Source organism: Dipodomys spectabilis, unplaced genomic scaffold, assembly GCF_019054845.1.
Source record: "Dipodomys spectabilis isolate Male_0828 unplaced genomic scaffold, ASM1905484v1 ptg000042l, whole genome shotgun sequence".
Classification (NCBI taxonomy): domain Eukaryota; kingdom Metazoa; phylum Chordata; class Mammalia; order Rodentia; family Heteromyidae; genus Dipodomys; species Dipodomys spectabilis.
The window spans coordinates 295,545-316,915 of record NW_024870719.1 but is presented as its reverse complement, the minus strand read 5'-3'; the positions used below and the strand labels follow the sequence as shown (position 1 = coordinate 316,915).

Sequence of the window (21,371 nt, the reverse complement as noted above, 5' to 3'; positions counted from 1 at the left end):
ATTTCTTTGCTGCTTTCTTTTACACAAGATAAATATACTTGAAATCTATAATTTAAATAAAAATAATAGATTACTTTTTCTATACTCTTCTAACATCTTTCTAAAAAAAACCCATCCAAAGCAATTGTTTAAATAAATAAAGACACACAAGAGTATCCTGAAATCCCACATCAATTAACTCTTAATAATAAAAAGAAATAAAATATATACTATGAATTTTATTGGTTAGAGGAACTGGCCTTTAATTACTTGCTATTTCAAAATGAGTGGCCAGAAAGATTTTAAGAAGGCTTAAAAGGCTTCATGTCTAGTGTGTAGTTTTAGTAATTTTAAGCCTCTTATGCAATATGGACATTGCAGAGGCTATTAGTTGTTATATTTTTCAGAATCAGATGCAGCAGTTTGGTAAGGAATATAGGTAGAAGAGATCACTAATTTTCCTTTTCCCCCAATAAACTATTGTTATCAAGCCAATTTTAATTACCATGCAATCTAATGAATTTAAGGCTTATATTTTCCACATCACTAGACATCATAAACATGAAAGCATTTTATACTGTCATTATACATCAATGTTTGTACTTGGTTATAGATATATACAGAAATTATTCACATGTCTTAACCTTGCTATTTCCTCCTTTCAAACTAACATACTTTTACGATGAAAGCAGCTTTTTAATAAATGGTTATAAGAAATACAAGCAAGGCACACTTTTTAAAATAAAAAACACAACTTTTTTCTCATTACCACCTAAAGAAGCATTGAGAAACAAAATGTTTTACATATTTTAATAGTTGAATGTCACCAGTTCATAATACACAACACTGTTAGAGTTGTTTCTTGAAGTGCTGCATAGATCATTATTTAAATGAAATAAATAGATAGTGCTTTTAAAAAGTCGCTTAATTTGGAAAGAAGAACCAGTGTTCTTTATGCCAGAATCAAATGAATTGTTTGCTTTTTAGGTAAACCTCTTGCAATAGACATAGGTATCATACTATTAAAAAAAAATCTAGGATACATGAAATTGGTCAAGTACTGGCAGGAAGGGGTCGGGAGTCATTCCAGACAGTGAATTTAATGGGCCATCCATTTTGGTGAAGTATAGACCTTTAAGGAGCAGATAGGAAAGGGGAGAAGTGGGTTGACAGAGGTAGTTTGGGACAGGAATCCGTGGGAGAACAAGCAGCTTTGTTGAACTTCAAAGATGATCACCTAAATAGAACCATTTGCAGACATCCAGATCACAAAGCCCACGTGGACAAACGGCATTCAGAAGGAAGATTCATCTTAGGAAAGTCAATGGGACGAACGGCAGTGACAACATGATGGAATCAGAGACCAGTCCAGGGCTGGAGGTTACAGCCAGGAGCCCCAGGTTAGAGCCAGGCTATCTATAAGAAACAAAGAAGGGACAAGTAAGGTTTCAGAAGTGTCTTCATTTGCAAAACTAAGTCCTTTAAGCACCATGAATGAAGGGGGCTAACATTTGGGGATTACCTGCTAATGTTCTGTAATGAAGGAATTTATAAAATACAAGTCATGAATTTAATAGCTTAAAGTTCACATTACTTACAAAAATATTTCATTATAGTTGTGAAGAATACATTTCCTTTAAAGATGTAGTGCTAAAGAAAACAAGAAAAATGAAGTTTGACTTTTTCTCTGGGCCATCCACTTCTTTGTGTTTGAACTCAGCTTTAAACACTCCAGATAAGTTCAAGTTTGTATGAAACTTGGAGTAGCTGATATCAAGTGACACATCCATGTATAAACAATGATGCACAGATTGAGAGCCTTAGCTCCTGCTTCTGACCCTTCCCTCAGTGACTTTTTTTTTTTTTTTTTTTTTTGGGTCCGGGTCCGGTCATGGGGCCTGAAATCTGGGCCTGGGCGCTGTCCTTCAGCTCTTCAAGGATAGTGCTCTACCACTTTAGCCACAGCACCACTTCCGGCTTTTTTCTTTTTGCTTATGTGGTGCTGAGGAATCGAACCCAGGGCCTCAGGCATGCAAGGCAAGCGCTCTACCACTGAGCCACCTTCCCAGCCCTCCCTCAGTGACTTTATGTGTAGTATTGAACAACTGCCCTATTATACGATACTGAAATATTCATAACATTGTTATAATCCTAAATGTTCCCATTCTTGACTATAAAATGGTATAATTATGATTTCTAGCTCAAATACTAATGTGTTCCATTTAAGGTAAGACTTCCCTGTGGAACTGAAACCCAACTCAATTATTTTGGTACATCTGATGGCTTAAATAAATTTGTTCCAAACTCAGTCTGTTCTGCTTATTTCTCAATGGCTAAAATTAATTGGTCAAATGTGAGGAATATTTAAATGACAGGTTAGGGCAATGCAGGATGCAATTGTGTTAGGTCTTCAACTCTCAACTAAGGTAAGGTTTTGCTTACTGTGGTTTAAACTGTTTCAAGAGTGTGATATTAGACCATTTTCTTACCTATCTAAAACCAGATATTCTCATCTTGCTAGCTTACTATGTTTTTTCTACTCACTTGCAATGCCTTATAAGAGAAAAAAAATATTTAACAAAATGTGGTCTGGCTGAACCATAGGAAGTTTGGGAGAGAAGAAAAGTTAGCAGAATAGGGGAGATGGACAGAAACAGATGGAACAAAATTTGGCACAGTAAAATAATGTAGTAATTCAAGAAAGCATGCTGCATTGTTCAAATGCTGAGGACATGATTCATCTGAAATCTGGCTTCTGAGTAGGAAATCCTAAGGTGAGGCAAATCTGGTTTTACTGAAAGCTGGCATTCAATTCTCTCTGGATAATCAATTCTTTCAACTTGGCCCACTTGGAAGTATTCGAACCTGGCTGAGGCACAAATTCAGAGTGTGTGTGTATGTGTGTGTGTGTGTGTTTATCTGTGTATAAGAAAGAGAAAGACTATGTTGAAAAAAATCTTTGTTATTTAGCATGGCAAGGCTAAGTTGTTCAGAAATGCTGGATAATTAAAACACACAACATAACCTTGATTTATTAAAGTAGTTTTAAAGGTAAATTTTATAAAACGTCTAATGACATATTAATATACAATCCCCAGAGGTAGTTTCTTAAACATGCTTGGCCAGCATTGAGAAAGACCACTCAGTGTGAATCCACTTAAGAGACTGAAAATCCATGTTGTGTACATGAGCAATGATTGCTCTTGTAGCTTTCCGTTTGTAAAACCTGAGCAATAACACTCTGAACGGAATCTGTGTGTGTTTGAGCCTACAGAAATAAAAACAATTGTGTAAAATCAAAAAGTCTGTGGGCTAACAACTATCACATTTACAGACCAATAAAGTAGGCAAAGCAAACTAAAAATGTCTAATGGAAATAAATGCATCTAAGTCAATATAACCCACTCTACCCACACCACACACACACACATACACACATCTAAGTAAATATAACCCACTCTACCCATCCCCCCCCACACACCCTAAGACCCCAAAACATCATCATCAAAGCAAACCAAAAGGAAAAGAAAAACTGTTCACCCTAGCTGCATGTGATGAGTTAATTTTTTTATACCATAGGATTTATCCAGCCTGAAGTTTAGGGTTAAACCATTCATCAAAGATCAGAGGCTTATGATGAGGATTATGAAGAAATAACTGTCAGAATACAGCAAAAAGATTAGTGCAAAGTACATCTCTTAGGCAGGTCCTAGGAGGCACTCCAGACATACATTATGTGCTTCCTCCAAATTAGGCAGAGAGAGCTGGATCTATCCAGTTACCTTGCCTTTGAAGTGATTTGCTGTAACTGACCTCTCTATTTTTATAGAAACATGACACATAAATGAAAATAGTGAAAAGCACAGCAGTTTGTCTGGAAGTTGTGCAAATGCATACTGTTAGATCACGTTAAAGCTTCCCAAACAGTTTCAGCAGGTTTTTAATTAGAACGTAGTCAATAAAACCCTTTTAAAATTTTGGGGAAAAGATTTATGACTGTATTAGTAGACAGTATTCTCAATTCGAACTGATATTTCTTCTTGATAGAATTGTAATCATTTCGTCATCTGAGAATTTATATCTAGAAAAAAGCCTAACCAATTGCATATGGTAGATTTTATTGTCCTGAGAAAAACAGTACCCCAACTGATGGTTTCAAATCAAATGGCTTTAAAAAGCATTGCCTTTGCTGTTGTTTTTCTTGAATATACTTGGAAGAATAATGATAGCAGTTAAGATACAACAACTTTATTTTGTATCTTTGAGATCAAATACTGAAGGCCTGGCAATCATTCCAGATTAAATAACTTGTCCAAGTGATGTTAATAATATGTGAATATTTACTCCCAAGTATCTGATGCTAATGACTGAATAGGACTAGTAAGTATAGCTACTTAAATAGTTCTAGTCACTTGGGGGCAATGTGAGTGCTACAGAAGTAACATTGGTTATTTCTGCCTTTGCCCAAGATGTCTACACATCATGAGAGCTCAACAAAATCTTGCTGACCGGCAGGCAGCAGGCAGTCCAGCTGATACTTTTAGACCGTCTCTTCTTGTAAATGTGAGGATTACATAGATCCATCAGCACATTCACATCCCTCAAGTCTAAGATTGAGCAGCTCATCATTTACATTTAATCTCAATTCTATTTCTCTGTAAGGGAGAGAAGAAACTCTCCGAGGATCAAAAAAGAAGAATGCATCCTAGAGGCTGCTCCAGTACCAAAGCTTCTCAGTTCTGGATCTCAGCATGACTGGTGACTTGAGGGTCACAGTCACATGATGTCACGCTCAGAGTGGTGTTGCTTTCAAGCTTTTATCCCCTTTCAGCCAGGCTCTACCAGCCCTTCTGCAGAGGTTGGCAAGGCCCACAGTACAATCAGTTCTAATAGAACTTGTTTTGAAGCGGCTTATGGAATTGCAGTTTCTCTCACTTAATGGTCAGTTTTACTGCATACTGATGGCGAATGTGATTATAGGGTGGATACAACTCACAGAAAATACATTTCTCTCTCTCCTACTTTTGTTCCCTCTTGCAGCCAGTTGTAAATAGAATCTAAAACACAGAAAATTAGTTGAGCAATATTAGCAAGTAGGATGCCTTTCTTCAACTTTGCATACTGAGTTTATTTTTAGGGTATATGCATGGTATAGATTTCCCCCCTCACTCCCCATTTCTAGCAGCTCCACACAGAATCACACATTTTAATGAGCTCGGGGCACAGGTGTTGCAGGAAAAAAATAATGATGTTTGCCATTCATCTTTCAAATTAAATAATGTGTTTTTAAATAGTAACTTTTTTCATAATACATTATGGGAACAACATTTATCTGTCACATTTTAAAAGATGTATTTGTAATAAATGTAAATTACTTTTAGAAAATCAGTAATTAGGCTCATCAAAAAATAAACAATCTGCCACAAAAAAGATAATCTTTAGCATAGTTAAGTATAATAACTGTTATTTGAATAAGTTAACAAATTAGGGTAGATTGCTTCTGTAATTCATTTCCTATAGCACGAGTTTAGGTTACGGCATTAGGCCTCTGGAGTGGGGGTGGAGATGGCACTAAGCACCTCACACCTTGGTGAAATGCAACTCTCACGTTTGAAAGCTCAAATGTTCTTCTTAAAACTTGATTGAGAAAGTATATTCATCACTGGGGTTTAGGAATGGGAAATAAGAAAATCTTTGTGTCGCTTTCAGAGAGACATCATCATCTCAGAATTATCAATCAATAGCTGTCTTATTTAATATGAAGAATGGAATGACTTTTTAAAAAAAATTGATGGAAATCAGCCTGTCTCCTTTAGGCAAAATTCAAAAATTCTGTTTTGATCAAGACGCCATTAACTTGTCATGTATTCTCTCTGCATTGGCTTTCTGTGCCTGTTCTCCATCTGTGTGTGGATAAATAAGAGCCTCTTCTTTAACATCAACTTTCCCCTCCTATTTGGATTCCCAGACATGGCCGTGATTAGGAACGGTGACAGCACAGCCTTACACTGGGGAAGCGAACGTGATGATAGTTACATCAGACAGAAGCATAAAAGGGAGGCCCAAATCAGAAGACAGAGCCTTTAGCCTAATCATTGTTTGTCTTCAGGCATTGAAGGGGATGGCTGGGCAGCCAGAACTGAAGTGGGCACTGTTGCTACTACGCATGCATTCTGATCACCAAGTGTAAGTGCAACTTGGATAACCCTTTCTTTTCCTCCGTTGGTGGAAGACTTTGCAGCCCTAAATTGCTTTTCTACTTTCTCAAATTTTGTATTCCTGCCAGAATGATGGAGTAAAGATATTGTCACTAAAAATGTCAGTTTTTAAACTGTTTTGTCCTTTCTGCTGCACAGTTACTTTCCTTATTGAGAGTATTTCTCCTATCTCACTAACTTGTTCGGATAAACACGTGCCAGGACTGGTCATTCTGACTAGTCTTTTCTTCTATTGTGATTTCGTGGGTACAGACTCATATTAAAAGTATACATATCACGCAAAGACTTATACATACCTTTCAATGAGATGATTTTCATGCTTGTAGGGGTGTTACATTCTACCTATGCATATTTTTATGATGTTCTTCTTGTATGCTTAGAAGATTTTCTTTACAGGTTAAAGCTTGGGGACTGGGATGTAACACAACCTTGTCTTTTGGCTGACTTGCCTTCAAGGAGAGGTCAAGAACACTAGATTTGGCTGAAGCAGTGTCATGTTCTGGCATTCCTGAAACATCTGGATTTCCTGAACTTTCTTTTTCACTCCCCACCCCTGAAGGAGTAATTATTGAGCATTCTGCACAGCCTTGGGAGGACTGGGACCAATCATCTACTTCCCTTCTGATGTCAGCTTCTTCCTGAGGGGGAGGTCTTGAAAGAGGCACCACAGGGGCATCATCAGCTAGGAGAGAACTATCATTGAACATAGAAGAGCTTGCCATTGCTTGTGCTGACCCAGTAGCTTCATTGGGAACCGCAGCTTCCTTTGGAGAAGCACTAGAGAAACAGGGTTCCTCTCCATTAGGCTCATCCTCAACACAGGCCTCAAAGAAATATTCAATGTCTTCTTTGTCATCTAAGCCCGAGTCGGTTGTGTCTAACGGCAATGGAGTATTGCTTTTCTCATCTATGTAACTGGTAACCTCCCCACAATCACTGTCATGAGATGAAAGAGACAAGTAGGAATAAAAGTCCCCCTTTCTTAGCTGGATGGGCCGGTGAGAATGTTCTAACACTTTCTCCTTGATCTGAGTTAATGAAGTGGGGGCAGCTACCTCATTTTCAGGTTGAGATTTGCTTTTTAGGGCTGTTGAAGCCATGTCAATGATTTCCTTCACAAAGTCATGTACTGAGCAATCTTCAGCATCTTTTTGAAGGAAAACATCTGGTTCACAGTCACAACAGGAAGCATTGTCGCTGATAGAAGCATTTTCCTCTGTTTCATTTTGTTCAAGTGCTAGGCAGCAACCAGCAGATTTTCCAGCCACACTTGGCACATCATTAGATGAAGATTTCCGTATATCACTGTCTTGTCTGCTGTTAACTCTGGTTTCTAAAGCCATTTCTGGGCAAGACTTCTCAATAGGAGTGCAATCAGCACTTTGATTTTCAAAATGGTGGTGATTTGGACATTTCTTTGGAAGATGTCTAGCATTTTCTGGAACAAATTCCTTTCTAGCAATATTTGAATCATCTGAGCCATCCACAAATGTTTTACACATACAATGCTCACTTTCTGAAATCTTTTCCTCATTTGAACCAAGATTCTCTGATGTCTTTGAATTCTCATTCAGTTTAGCCTTTTGCTTTTCTGGAACACTTTCAACATTGCCATTTTCCATGTCTGCTACATATGGATCCTTACTAACTTTGAAAATGTTTTTCTTATTTTCACCTTTAGTCTCAAACTCATGAGTATGGGACGAATTCTTACCATTTCCATTATTTTCGGAAAGACATTTTATGGAGCTGTTTAGAAGGGCCTCGATGTTGAGCGTATCAGAGGGCTTAGTCACCTCAGTACTGCTCCCATCTTTACTGCCCTTCATATTATTGCTGAAGTTGCACCGTTTCTTATCTCTTGTCATGAAAAGTTTTGGCCTAATCCAGGTCTGCAATTCATTCTTTATATAGTCCAGTCCTGACATCAAGTTACATTCTTCATAAATTTCATCATCAGTTGCAATACTGGAGTCATCATCCTCATCTTTAATACACAGTTCCTCTTCCGTCAACGTGAGTGTAGAGCTGGAGAGCAGGTCACTGTCATCTTCATCATCAGTGCAAGCAGAGGTGCAGGAGACATTAACGATCATGCTGACATTGACATCACTTTCCTCAGCCACCGAACGATTCAGGCGCTTCCTGAAGGATGAGTTTGATTCCGGGATCTTGTTCTTGTGCAACACAATATCCTCTGAGCAAAGAGAAAGCTCATCACTGCTACTAAGTTCTGTAAGAGATGCTGCTGAATCTTCATTGATAGAAGATGCTATGTCCAATGACATCTGGCCAGTAAAGGCCATCTTTTGAGAACTGCTTTGGAGAGTGATGTCAGAGACACTTCTCTTTATCTTTTGCTCCGAAGGGCTCTGGATATTCTCCAAACGATTCAGAAGATCTAGTGTCCTTTTACTCAGTTCACCAACAGAGCCACTGCTCACACTTAAGTCCCCAGAGCTGTGACAGCTAAAAAGATCTTCATTGCTTTTATAGGATGTCAACCAACTTTCTAAAGAAGTACTTCTCTGGAGGTTGTCACTGCCATTTTTAAAGACGCCCAATCCAAATAAATCACCCCCTGGAGAGAGGGACTCAACCGATGAACTACGAGATAAAAGGCAGAGTGGTTTGGCATTCTGAATGCCGGCAAATGTCTTCTCTATATTGGTACTTTTATAGGAATTGCGATCCATTTCATGGGATGCACTTGCCAAAATCCTTTCGTGGGGAGGAGCATCTGGTTGTAGCTCTGAAGTCTGATGTTTAGATTTGCAGGATTTTTTGTCAAAGTGAAAACCATGAGGAAGGGGATCCTCCACATGTGCCTTTCCATTTTGTGACTGTTTCATTATCATTGGTAATTTGAGTTTTGAGCCTTGGAGGTATGAGTAATCATAAAATGTAAACACATCATGTTTTCCTTGTGATTCTTCTCCCAAACAATCAGGGGTATGTTTGGTAACACTGTTTAAATCTCCAGCTTTTCCATTTATACAACCCAGTGGTGAGATGGATGACTGAGAGTTATTTGGAAGCTTAATGCATTCCTCTTCATCTTTAACTTGTTGCTTTAACATGTTAACTGCAACCCCCAGTTTTGGGTCCAGATGTTTGGTTGCAAGGTTACTCAGGGACTCATCTACCACACTGAGCAAGCACAGTTCAGAGTTGGTAGTTGTTTCCGTGTCTCCTTCACTGACAATTCCACTCTCACTGCCAGAATTCTGGCTCATGTCTCTACTGAGGCACAGGCAGGGCTTCCCCAAACTGGAGCCCCCTAAAAGATCAGGCAAAGATTTTGTAGATGAAAACGAAGAGTCTTTACTGAGACTCTTAGTCAAAACACCACTCTGTGTCATGCCAATGAACTTTTGATTGTTCTTCAGAAATGGCATATGGCTGTCTTCACAGAGTTCAATGTTGTGAAGGCTGTATACTTGGTAAATGGGTGGGCTGGAGGGTGCAGCAACGTTTGAGGTATGATGAGATTCTCCATGGTCACTTGCTTCCTCCTCATAACCACGGTCTTCACTTCCTGTCTCTTCAAGCTTCAATGAAGGCATGACAGGCTGGAGTTTTAGATCTGGGTCGTTTAATTCTTCATTCAAACTAATTAACTTGTTATTTATATCTGTTTCATCCCATTCCAAGGCATCCTCACTCATCCCATTTAGGTCCATCAAACCAGGTTCGATCACATTCAATGTCTCCTGTGTGGAGGGAAAAAAGAAAATGAGAATGAGTGAACACAGCAGAAAAAATTTCCTCAAAATCTCTTGGGAGAGTCAGGAAATAAAACTCTCTTAAGCATGAACTTGAAAGACAGAATTATCAACACTTCTCCTCTCTGATATAGCATCTAAAATTATGAGATAGAATTTTATTTCAATAGTAACTTGTCAATGCAGGCAATAACATAGATTGAAATTTAAGATTATTATAGTCAGACAGTAATCTATGGAATTAACCATTTCCTATTGATTGTTGCACACTGTAAATCTTAAATAGGGTGAAGACAAAAGTGCAAGGTGCATGAAGGTGAAACATAGTTTGGAATCTCTCTCAAGTCCTGTGTACACGTAGCCTACTGTAATTCCTGTGTCTATGCTGGACATCTGCAGCCACATGCGACAAATTCCTTCCTTCCCCAACTCCTGGCTTCTGTACTTGAAACACCTTTGGTCTGGGGTCTTAGAATAGAGTTGTAGCCACTATTTAGAGTCATTTGTGATCCAGAGGACCTTTACTGTATATTCCTTTCCCTTTCAGAGGTCTGCCCCTTCAGCACTTGGCCTTGCTTTCAGTCAGACTCAAGATGAGAAACATCTTGAGCTTCCACAACATGGTTTCCTCATCTACCTTGAGTGTCAAAGAACAATCATTTCATTGTTGTTCCCCAGGCCTTCTCTTTCCCACTCTTCATCTGTGTCAGAGATTTCACTTTCATTCTCACTAACTAAACTCACAGTTTGCCTCTATTTCTCACAGGCAGAGTCTCTTCTTCCAACTCTCCTCCTGCCTCAGAATAATAACTGTCTGAAGGTTTTCCTGACTCCCAAGGATATAGTAACCTAGGTGCTCTTACAATATTTTCTGCCTGTCCATTTGAGACTCTTGATATTTCTTTGGACTTCTTGCTTTGACTCTTGTTTGGGTAGAAATTGTTGCATTCTGGGACAGTAGCTAGATGAGTCCCTAGGTCCTATCAAGATTCCTTCACTATCCTTACTGGCTACCAGCTATTTGGATTCATGCTGCAGTTGAGAAAGGTGGTGAATGTATTGTCAGCCCAATAGGCCTACCTACAGACACAAACACAAATAGCTTATGCTGGACAGTTAGATGGATGAGCATGGCTCTTGAACTAGCAGACTGGTTGAAGTATTTGTTGCTGCTTACCAACATCACAATATTGGACAAGTTTTTTCTAAGTACCAATTTTATCACCTGAGAGGAGAGAGAAAACTATCTTTTAAGTTAATACTAAGTATTAAATGAGATGAAAATTGTGGAAATGCCGAGGCAGTCAATATTAGATAGCTGTAATTGTTACTGTACTTATAATTGCTCTCCAGTGGCCCAGAGTCAGTTTATAAAGAGTTCTATTTCATTTGTCCCTTCTTACCATCTCTTTGAAACTGTTATTAAAACCAAAAAGATTAGGTAGAGACATGATAAGTAGAAAGAGATGTCACACCAATAATAGTTTGCTTTTTGTCATTGTAAGTTCAAATAATTTCAAATGTCTAGCCAGAAAACAGTCTATGATGCTTTTATGCCGTAATCATAGGAAGAAAGATTCACCAGGAGCACATTAGTGGGACTGTCCCAAAGCTCTCAATGCTGTCTTAAACTCATCGTTAAAGCACACCACACAAGCACATTAAGTATAAAATACCCATTAGTGCTTTATTATACTGGGTATGTAAGAGATTATCTGCACAGCTTGCTTAAGTGTAAAAGAGTCCCGTTACAAAACAAACATTAATTAAAAGATAGTTTTTAATTTTCTAACAGAAATCTTTCCTGCTGCCAATGTTGCCGCAGTTAATCTAGTATACCAGCAGCCATCACAGTCACTTAGATAGGGAGTGCATTTACTGTGATGAATTTTTATTAGAATTTCTGTTTATTCTTTGCTTGCTGATAAAGGAAAGGACTAATGACCAGTTTATATGGCTAATGAATGTTAAAATCTTCAGCTGTAGGAACAATCAATCAGTCTAATCAAATAGTATATTAATTTCAAATACTGTCTTGCCTGAGACCATATTCTGACAGTGCTAATAAACAATTGCACTAGGCTTTCAAAGGAGTTCTCTCTGTGACTCTTTGGTTGACTACACATTTTCTAGGAGGAAACTCAGAGACTCCAGTGGAGATGCACTGGGTGTACTGCCTAGGTGTGCCGGGAAGCTAAGTCGAGGTGATTTCTTTAACTCAAACTGGTCTTCCATGACATCATCATGATTAAATTCATCCTTTATGACCTTCCAATCCTTACAAAGGCACCTGAAAGAGTAAATCCTTTACTCAATAAAATACTTGGAACGGAAAATTTTCATAAGAAAAGATTAGATTTAGGGATATAAAAATTCTTTTTTTTTGGGGGGGGTCCGGTGGTGGGGCCTGAACTGTGGGCCTGGGCACTGCCCCTCAGCTCTTCAGCTCAAGGCTAGCGCTCTACCACTTGAGCCACAGTGCCACTTCCGGCTTTTTTCTTTTTGCTTATGTGGTGCTGAGGAATCGAACCCAGGGCCTCATGCATGCAAGGCAAGCGCTCTACCACTGAGCCACCTTCCCAGCCCCAGGGATATAAAAATTCTTTAGAAAGCAGGCTGTTGCTATATAGTCTTGGTGGGCCTGGAACTTACTAACTAGCCCAGGATAGCCTCCAACTCAAGATCTTCCGGATGCAACAACTTTTTTTTGAGGTCCTCCTCAACCCTCTTTTCTATTAAAGTTACTAATGATTTCTAAAAAAAATGTTCACATGTCCATGGACTCTCTAACAGTGTCCGTAAGAAAATCATTCACTCGAGAATCACATTTTTGAATCTTAAAAATGTGTCTCATACTTCCAACCTCCTCCTTTTTTAACAAGGCACTGAACACTCTCAAGAGTCTGAGCACTGTCTTTGAGCTTTTGTGCTCCAGGCTACCACTCTATCACTTGAGCGACAGCTCCACTTACAGCTTTTTGGTAGTTAAAGATTTTCCTTCCTGAACTGGCTTTGAGTCCTGTTCATCAGATCTCTACCTCCTGAATAGCTAGGATTACAGGTAGGAACCAAAGGCACCAGGCTCCCTAATTCTTTCCCAAGATCTCGATCCTCTCCATTTTACCCAGCATTCTAGATTCCAAAGAGAAGCCCCACTAAAATGGTGATGAGGTTAACTGTTAAATAGTTCTTTAGATTTACAGGACTCAGAATGTCTATGTAACTCCCTCCCCCAGTTTTTAGTTCAATAGATATGTCTATCTAGAAACTGTAGAATAAGCATCAGAAGGTTAAGATCTATTCCAAGGTTCCAGACAAAAGAATAAAGAAGATACAAAGGTGTAAAGACCCCCTTTCAGTACAACGCATGCCTGCTTGGATCCTCCTATCCTTCCCTATAAATGCTCTCAAAGATGGAGCTTTGGAGGAGATAGCCCTTCATTTTTACATATGGCTTTAAATAATCCAGTTTGCTATCAACTCTTGGGAGAATTGTTGGTCTTTGACTTGAAGATAGCCTAGATCTTTATTCTGGTAACATCTTCTTGCTTTGGGTTAAACTCTGGCAGTATTTTAAATACAATTTCCAATGCCTTAACTAGAAGGTATACTTCCCAGGCAAGAAAGTGGTAAAAGTTTCTAAGAGGAAAGATGGGAAATAATATGTGGGCCATGTCCCTAGTTCTTTTTGCTTTATTGTTCAGAGTAGCATTTTTTTTTTTTTTTTTTTGCCAGGGGAGGGGGTTAACTTGAACCATGATCTTTCTATCTATGGCTGCAAAATAGGATTGCATGTGCACACCACCATATATGACTTGTTTTGTTAGGATGGAGTTTCCCTAACTTTTTTTCCTTGAACTAATTCATAGAGTTGGTGATGTTTTTAAAAAGGCACAAATGTAGCTGAGCACCAGTGCCTCACTCTGTAATCCTAACTACTTGAGAGGTTGTGATCCGAGGATTGTGGTTCAAAGCTAGACTGGAGAGAAAAGTCTGTGATACTCCTACAGCAAATTAACCAGCAAAAACCTGAAAGTGGAGCTGCGGCCAAGTGGTGGTATAAGACCAAACTTGATGTGAGCTCTGCTTTGAAGACCTTGTAGAATTCCACTGTAAAACCATCTGGTCCTGGGCTTTTCTTAGATGGGAGGTCTCATTGCTGTTTCTATTTCAATGCTTGATATGGGCCTGTTAGGATGGTTTAACTCATCTTGGTTTAGTTTCGGCATGTTGATATTTGCTAGAAAAAGATCCATTTCTGCCAAGTTCTCAAACTTATCAGCATAAAGGTTTGAGAAGTAGACCCTTCTAATGTTCTGAATCTTGGTTGTTTCTGTGGTGATGTTTCCATTCTCCTCTCTGAGTTTATTTATTTGGGTGTGTTCTTTTTCTGATAAGATTTGCTGTCTGTCAATTTTGTTTATTTTTTCGAAGAACCAACTCTTTGTTTTGTTGATTCTTTCTTTGTTTTTTTGGATTCTAATTCAATAATTCTGATTTAATTTTAATTATTTCTTTCTGTCTACTAGATTGGGGTTTATCTTGCTTCTCTTTTTCAAGGAGGCTCAGATGTCTCATTAAGTTGTTGGTTTCAGATCTCTCCAATTTGTTGATGTAGGAACTCAGAGCTATAAACTTGTCTCTGAGTACTGCCTTTGCTGTGTCCCAGAGGAGCTGGTAATTTGTGTGTTCATTTTTGCTGAATATCATGAACATTTGAATTTCATTTCTAATCGCTTCCATGGCCCACTGGTGATTCAGCAGTGTGTTGTTCAGCCTCCATGTGTTACAGGACTTTCTTTTGTGGCTTCTGGTTATGAGTTCTACTTTTATTCCCTTGTAGTCTGAGCGAATGCAAGGTATAACTTCAATGTTTCTGAATTTGGATAAGTTTGCTTTGTGATCTAAAATGTGTTCTATTTTGGAAAATGTTCCATGTGCTGCTGAGAAAAATGTGTATTCTGATGCTGCTGGGTGAAATATTCTGTCTGTTAAGTCTAGTTGATCTATGTAGTTGTTTAGATGTGCGGTTTCTCTGTTGAGTTTTTGCCAAGTTGATCACATTATTTATCATGGCTAAGATATGGAACCAACCCAGATGCCCCTTGGTAGATGAATGGATCAAGAAAATGTGATATATATATATATATATATATATATATATATATATTATATATATATATATATATATACACACACACACACACACAATTGAATTCTATGCCTCCATCAGGATGAATGACATTGCCCATTTGTTAGGAAATGGAAAGACTTGGAAAAAATTATATTAAATGAAGTAAGCCAGGCCCAAAGAAACATAGGTCTCATGGTTTCCTTTATTTGCAATAACTAGTATATGTCTGAGACAAGCAGAAAAAGTCAGATAAGTTGATGGTAGGTGAAATGAACCCCAAGATAATTAACCAAATGTTTTTTCTTTCATGAGATTGTTTCTAACATATTTATAAGATGATCTCTTTATTGCTTTGTATGTCCCTCCCCCACAGTATAACCCCTGCTTTCGCTGTATTTGATGTTGGTATAATTTATGGATGGGAAGGGAAAAAACAAATCATTTAAATAGGGATACAGGTGGACCTATTGCAATAATGAGATGTACAGGTCCTTATGTTGAAAAACGAACTTTAAAACTTTGGCTTGGGGGGAGATGAGGGGGGAGTGTGTGTGTGGGAGAGATGAGAAGGGATGGGAAGGGGAAACGAAAGAAGAAGCAACAATGCTGGATAAGAAATGTACTCATTATCTTGCCCATGTAATTGTAACCCTCTGTACAGTATTTTCACAATAAAAAAAATGAAAGAAAATAAAAGAAAAATGAATTTTACCAAAAAAACGACCAAACTTGAATGAAAAAGTTAAAGGACAGCACTCAGGTCTAGAGTTCAAACCTCAGTACCAGAACAAAAACAACAAAAAAGGCACCAGTGTTTGACTTTGACTGCATTTCCACAAAAATATAACAGTTTCTCAGCAGAAGGAAAGTGTGTGGTGAGGTTCCAATAGAAAACTGCCAGGCCAGTATAATTCCGATATAGATTAGTTCATGCAAAAATATTTCATTTAGACTTTTTTCTTGAGTACAGAATTGTGTCCAAAGCTAGGACATTATATTATCTCTCTCTTTCTCTCTCTCCTTTTCCCTTTTTCCTTCATTTTCTCCTTCCCCACTCCTCCCAGCCTCTACATACCTGCTCAAAAAACAGATGGAATTAATTGTTATTAGGTCCAACTGTTTATTTTATTATTTTAATTCTTGAATGTAGGTTATTGTATTAACACAGCAATGATAATATTGAAAGAATCAAGATTCTAATCAGAGCAAGCAATACATATCTGAAAAACCTCCTTTGTACTGACATGGCTTTAATTGAAATAGGTCTTGCAGGATTTCATTTCTAGGATTTTCCTTAAAATTTTAAGGTTTAAGGTTCAAACTTTTAGAATAAATGATGGACACATATAAGAAATGAGAAAAATATTACTATCTAAAGAATGAAGATGAAGAAGCCTGACATGAAACAACAACCTAATAAAGTTCTGACACAGCTGCCTCTGGTTTTAATTTTCTTTAAAAAGACATTTGAAAAAATTTCAAAATAACTAGGATGAACTGGAGGCTGGCAGTTCGTAACGTGTAGTCCTAGCTATTTTGAGGTTATATCAGAAGAACCTTGGTTTGAGGTCTGCTTGAGTAGAAAAGTTTGCTAGATTCCATCCCCAAATAAAAGCAAAAAGCAGAGTTGGAGGCATAACTTAAGTGGTAAAGTGTCAGACTAATAAGCTAAATTCCTGAGTCCAAACCCTAGTATCACTAAAAACAACAACAAAACCAGAAACATTAGGAAGAACTGACTGTTAAGTCAGTTACTCCCAATGCACAAAACCATTAGGAGGTCTTACAATTTGTATTCTCCCTGTTTATTCTAAATCCAAGAGCTTAATGAGCAAAGCCACATGCAAAAACTTGAGGAGGGAGATTTGTCTGTAGGAAAGTAGATTATGCCAAAAATATCCCATAAATGGCATGAGCTAAAATTGAATAAAAGTGTACATATTCATTCTTGGTTGAAAAGAAGAAGAAAGGGACATGAGAGAGAAAATAATATATAGTTCAGGTTAGAGAAATCAACTTAAATGAGAGAAAATTCCAAAATGTGTGTATGAACTCTGCTCTTTTACCCTAGCCTGACTCCAAACCATTAGCCGATGTCTGTGCATTACAAACATAAATACATTCTTTAAACTAGACTTAGGTAGAAATTTTACAAAAACAAAACCAGAGCACCAACGATCACAAATCCTTAATCCTGAGAATATAGAAAGAACACCTTTAGGAGAACTCAAGAGTTTGCAACACTCTGTTACTGAGCAGAGAATAGAATCAGAGTTAACAATAAAGCTGAGAGTCTCACAAACTGCTAGCCATGCTCAGCCTAGCTTCGAGTCTCAGATCTCAGCATCCTGAGTAGCTAGAAATACAGATGTCAGCTACCAGTACCACACACTGTTATTTCCTTCCACCTTTCTCTCTTTCTTCCTTTCTCTCTATCTCTTTCCTCCTTCCTTCCTTCCTTCCTTCCTTCCTTCCTTCCTTCCTTCCTTCCTTCTTTCCTTCCTTCCTTCCTTCCTTCCTTCCTTTCTTTCTTTCTTTCTCTTTCTTTCCTTCTGTCCTTCCTTCCTTCCTTCCTTCCTTCCTTCCTTCCTTCCTTCCTTCCTTCCTTCCTTCCTTCCTTCCTTCCTTCCTCTCTTTCTTTTTTCCCAGACCTGGGCTTCAACTCAAGGCCTAGGCTCTGTCCCTGAGCCTCTTTGTGCTTAAGGGTAGTTCTCTACCAATTGAGCCACAGTGCCACTTCAGGCTTTTTCTGAGTAGTTTATTGGAGATAAGAGTCTCAGGTACTTTCCTGCCTGGGCTGGCTTTGAATTGTGATTCTCAGATCTCAGCCTCCTGAGTAGGTACGATGACAGGCATGAGCTAATAGTGCCTGGTTACAGTTATTTCATTTTTATAACCATCAATTCCATCATTTATGTATACAGAATAATTGTAGCACATCATGACCATCTTTTTGATTAGCAGAAACTTAATATATATGTATATGTTAATATATACATATTATATATTAATTATATATTATATAATTAATTATATATACATATATATTAATACATATTTATATATATATATACTTTATGGAAAGGGCCTGGAACATACTAAGAGTATAATGAATGGCAGCTCTCCACAGCTCTCTCTACTTATGGTAAAGTGAGTAAGGATAAAGTAGCCTAGTTGAATATTAAATAATCATAACAATATTTGCATTAAGACAGTGCTTGGTAACATTAATTACTCATTTTCTCTGAGCTGTAAATGGTTGTTGCATTTGTCTTTGCATTCCTTAGTTGGTTTTCTCCTGCAGGAATAAACAAATGAGAAAGATACCTTCCCAGCCCACAGCAAGGCCCAACGCTCAAGGACTTTCTATTTCCTGAAAATAATCTTTTTTAAAAAAGGCTGGTCCATTGTCTGTGAAATTCTATCACAACTGACACATTAGAGCAATCAAATCCTGCTCACTATCTATCAGATTGACAATCATGTTAAAGTAACTTGTCTCAGCTCAGAAAGTGCTTTGAAAGTCTATCTCACACTAATGATCAAAAACCGTTCTAGTGAATGCTCTTTTTCAATAACAAAGCTGATCAGAACTCAAAACAGACAAGTAAAATCTAAAGTCATCTCCCTAAAATGAGTACTGACATGGGCATATTTCCTAGTCTTGACTACATAAGTAATTCTGAAATAGTTGAAAATGAAAAGCCCTTTAGATGTTGTTCTAAAGTAACTTTTCAAATGGCAAAAATTGCCTCTGCTCTCAATAGGGACCAGGGACAAAGGAGAGTCTGACAATGAAAAGCATATGGCTTTCCTTCCATAAATAAACTGTATGAGGGCCGGATTTTGGCCTTTCCTGTCTACATGAGATCTTTAACACCTAAAATAGTGACTGGCATGAAACAGTTTCTAAAATAATAATAATAATGATGATGATGATGACAATGATGATGATGACAACAACAATAATAAATCTTTTGAATAAATTGAAGCAAGAAAGATTTGTCCATGCCAGCAATACCACTTTTGGGCATTTACCCAAATATTTACAAACAAGACCACACTAAAGCTACCAGCACAACTATGTTTATTGCAGCATTATTTACCATAGCTAAGATATGGAACCAACCCAGATGCCCCTCAGTAGATGAATGGATCAAGAAAATGTGGCATATATACACAATGGAATTCTATGCCTCCATCAGAAAGAATGACATTGCCCCATTTGTTAGGAAATGGAAAGGCTTGGAAAAAATTATATTAAGTGAAGTAAGCCAGGCCCAAAGAAACATAGGTCCCATGGTTTCACTTATTTGCAATATCTAGTATATGTCTGAGTCAAGCAGAAAAGGTCAGATAAGGTGATGTTAGGGAAATGAATCCTAAGATATGTATTCAAATGTTTTTTTTTCTTTCATGTAATTGTTTTTTAACACATTTATAAGATTATTTCTTTGTTGCTTTGTATGTCCCTCCCCCACAGTATAACCCCTGCTTTCACTGTATTTGATGTCAGTATAATTTGTGGAGGGGAAGGGGAAAAACAAATAGTTTAAATAGGGATACAGGTGGACCCATTGCAACAATGAGATGTCCAAGTTGTTATGTTGAAAATGAACTTTACAACTTTGGTGGGGGGGGGAGGGGGCGAGGAGGATTGGGTGGGGGGGCAGGGGGAGGATGGGAAGGGATGGGAAGGGGAAACAAAGGAGGAGGCTACAATGCTTGATAAGAAATGTACTCATTATCTTGCCCATGTAATTGTAACCCCTCTGTACAGTATTTTCACAATAAAAATAAAATAAAATAAATATCTCAAAAAAAAGAATGAAAGATTTGTCCATGGTCTGATAAATTGTTGAAAGGAGCTAGGAAAGATTTTGAATCTCTAAATTTCAAACTGGTGCCATCTCTGAAGTTATAAGTCAATTGCTTTGAAAATATACTCAGTGAAAGAATCCATACTTTCACAAAAAGTCAGATGTAGTGTCTATCAATGTCCAGGGAAGATTTGTCCCAGAACTTCACCCAGGATACCAAAATCTGGATGCTCAAGTTGTTGTTGTTTTTAATGTAGAATTGAATAGTGTTTTCATATAATTTACGCATACCCTCCAAACTGCTTAAATCATCTCTGGGTTACTTACAATGCCTAATGCATTGTAAACATGATTTTACAAGCATTGTTACACTTTTATTTTTTAAGAAATAATCAGAAGGAAAAACGTCTACACGTTTCTAGTACTGATATATATATATATATATATATATATATATATATAATCTTTTTTAATAATTTTGATCCAGTTTGGTTGAATCTGTGGATATGGTGTGCATATTATATAAATCCATTTATAACCCAAGTAGTTAAGTATTCTAAAATAGTTAATTTCAGGAATATCCAGATTAGCTAAATTCTCAGAGACAGAATGAAGATGTTAGTTGCCAAGGGCTTTTGAGAAGGAGAGAGAAATGGGAAGAAATTGCTTAATAGACATAGCTTTGCCTTTTCAAGTTATGATAATGTTTTGGCAGTAGAGGTAGTAGTTGTACAATACTGACCCCAGAATTGCTCACTTGAAAGTGGTTATATGATTATATGAGTGATTAAGTGATTATATGAGTTAGGGAAAAGCCACTGAATTTAAAACAATAAAAAATGTCTCATATATATATATATATTTATCTGATTTGGGAAAGGGAATAACAAAATGGTAAGATAAAGGACAAAGGGTGAACCAGTGCAACAGTAATTCTCACAACACAATGTTAGAAATGAACTTTACAACTTGGGGAGGGGAGGAGAGCTGGGGACAGGGGGAAGTGGGAGGGGCTAACACTGTTCAACAAGAAATGTACTCATTACCTTACTGACATCACAGTAAACCCTCTGTACATCACCTTTACCCTAAAATAAAATATCATTAAAAAATCATTTGTAACCTTAAAGTTATTGGGTTCTATACATTGGTGTGTGCTGGAAAGCAAGCTGAAGGAATCAGGTTCCCGGCAAATTTGAAATTGAAATTAGGAGCTTGGTCCTACCAGTACTGCTCACTGCCTTTCCAATCTAGCATGAATCTTCAAAGGTAAACAAAATTGAAGACACCATGAGATCTCATAATGTGTAGCAAACTCTAACTATTCTCCTATCTCTCCTCAACACAAGACATAGCAGCCATCTCAACTCTGTGTTTAACAACCAGAAACATTTTTTTTAGTACTTTTGCTTCGGTTTTGTTTGTGAAAAATGTGTTGCTGAGAGTATTACTATTCTACAAGCAAAGTGACCCTAAGGTGGTTAGAAGAAATTCC

The 21,371-nt window shown here is 37.7% G+C and overlaps 1 protein-coding gene across 1 annotated transcript in view; it reads right to left on the bottom strand.

The window, feature by feature from the left end:
* Positions 1-1,199: 1,199 nt before the first annotated feature.
* Akap6 (A-kinase anchoring protein 6) overlaps positions 1,200-21,371 on the bottom strand; it is a 278,588-nt gene continuing 258,416 nt past the window's right edge. Inside the window, exons 12-13 of the mRNA XM_042677816.1 lie at positions 6,494-9,910; positions 1,200-1,395 (exon numbers count right to left, since the gene is read on the bottom strand). Of these exons, the coding sequence (XP_042533750.1) occupies positions 6,536-9,910 (3,375 nt within the window). The 3' untranslated portion in view covers positions 1,200-1,395; positions 6,494-6,535. The remainder of the gene's footprint in view (positions 1,396-6,493; positions 9,911-21,371) is intronic.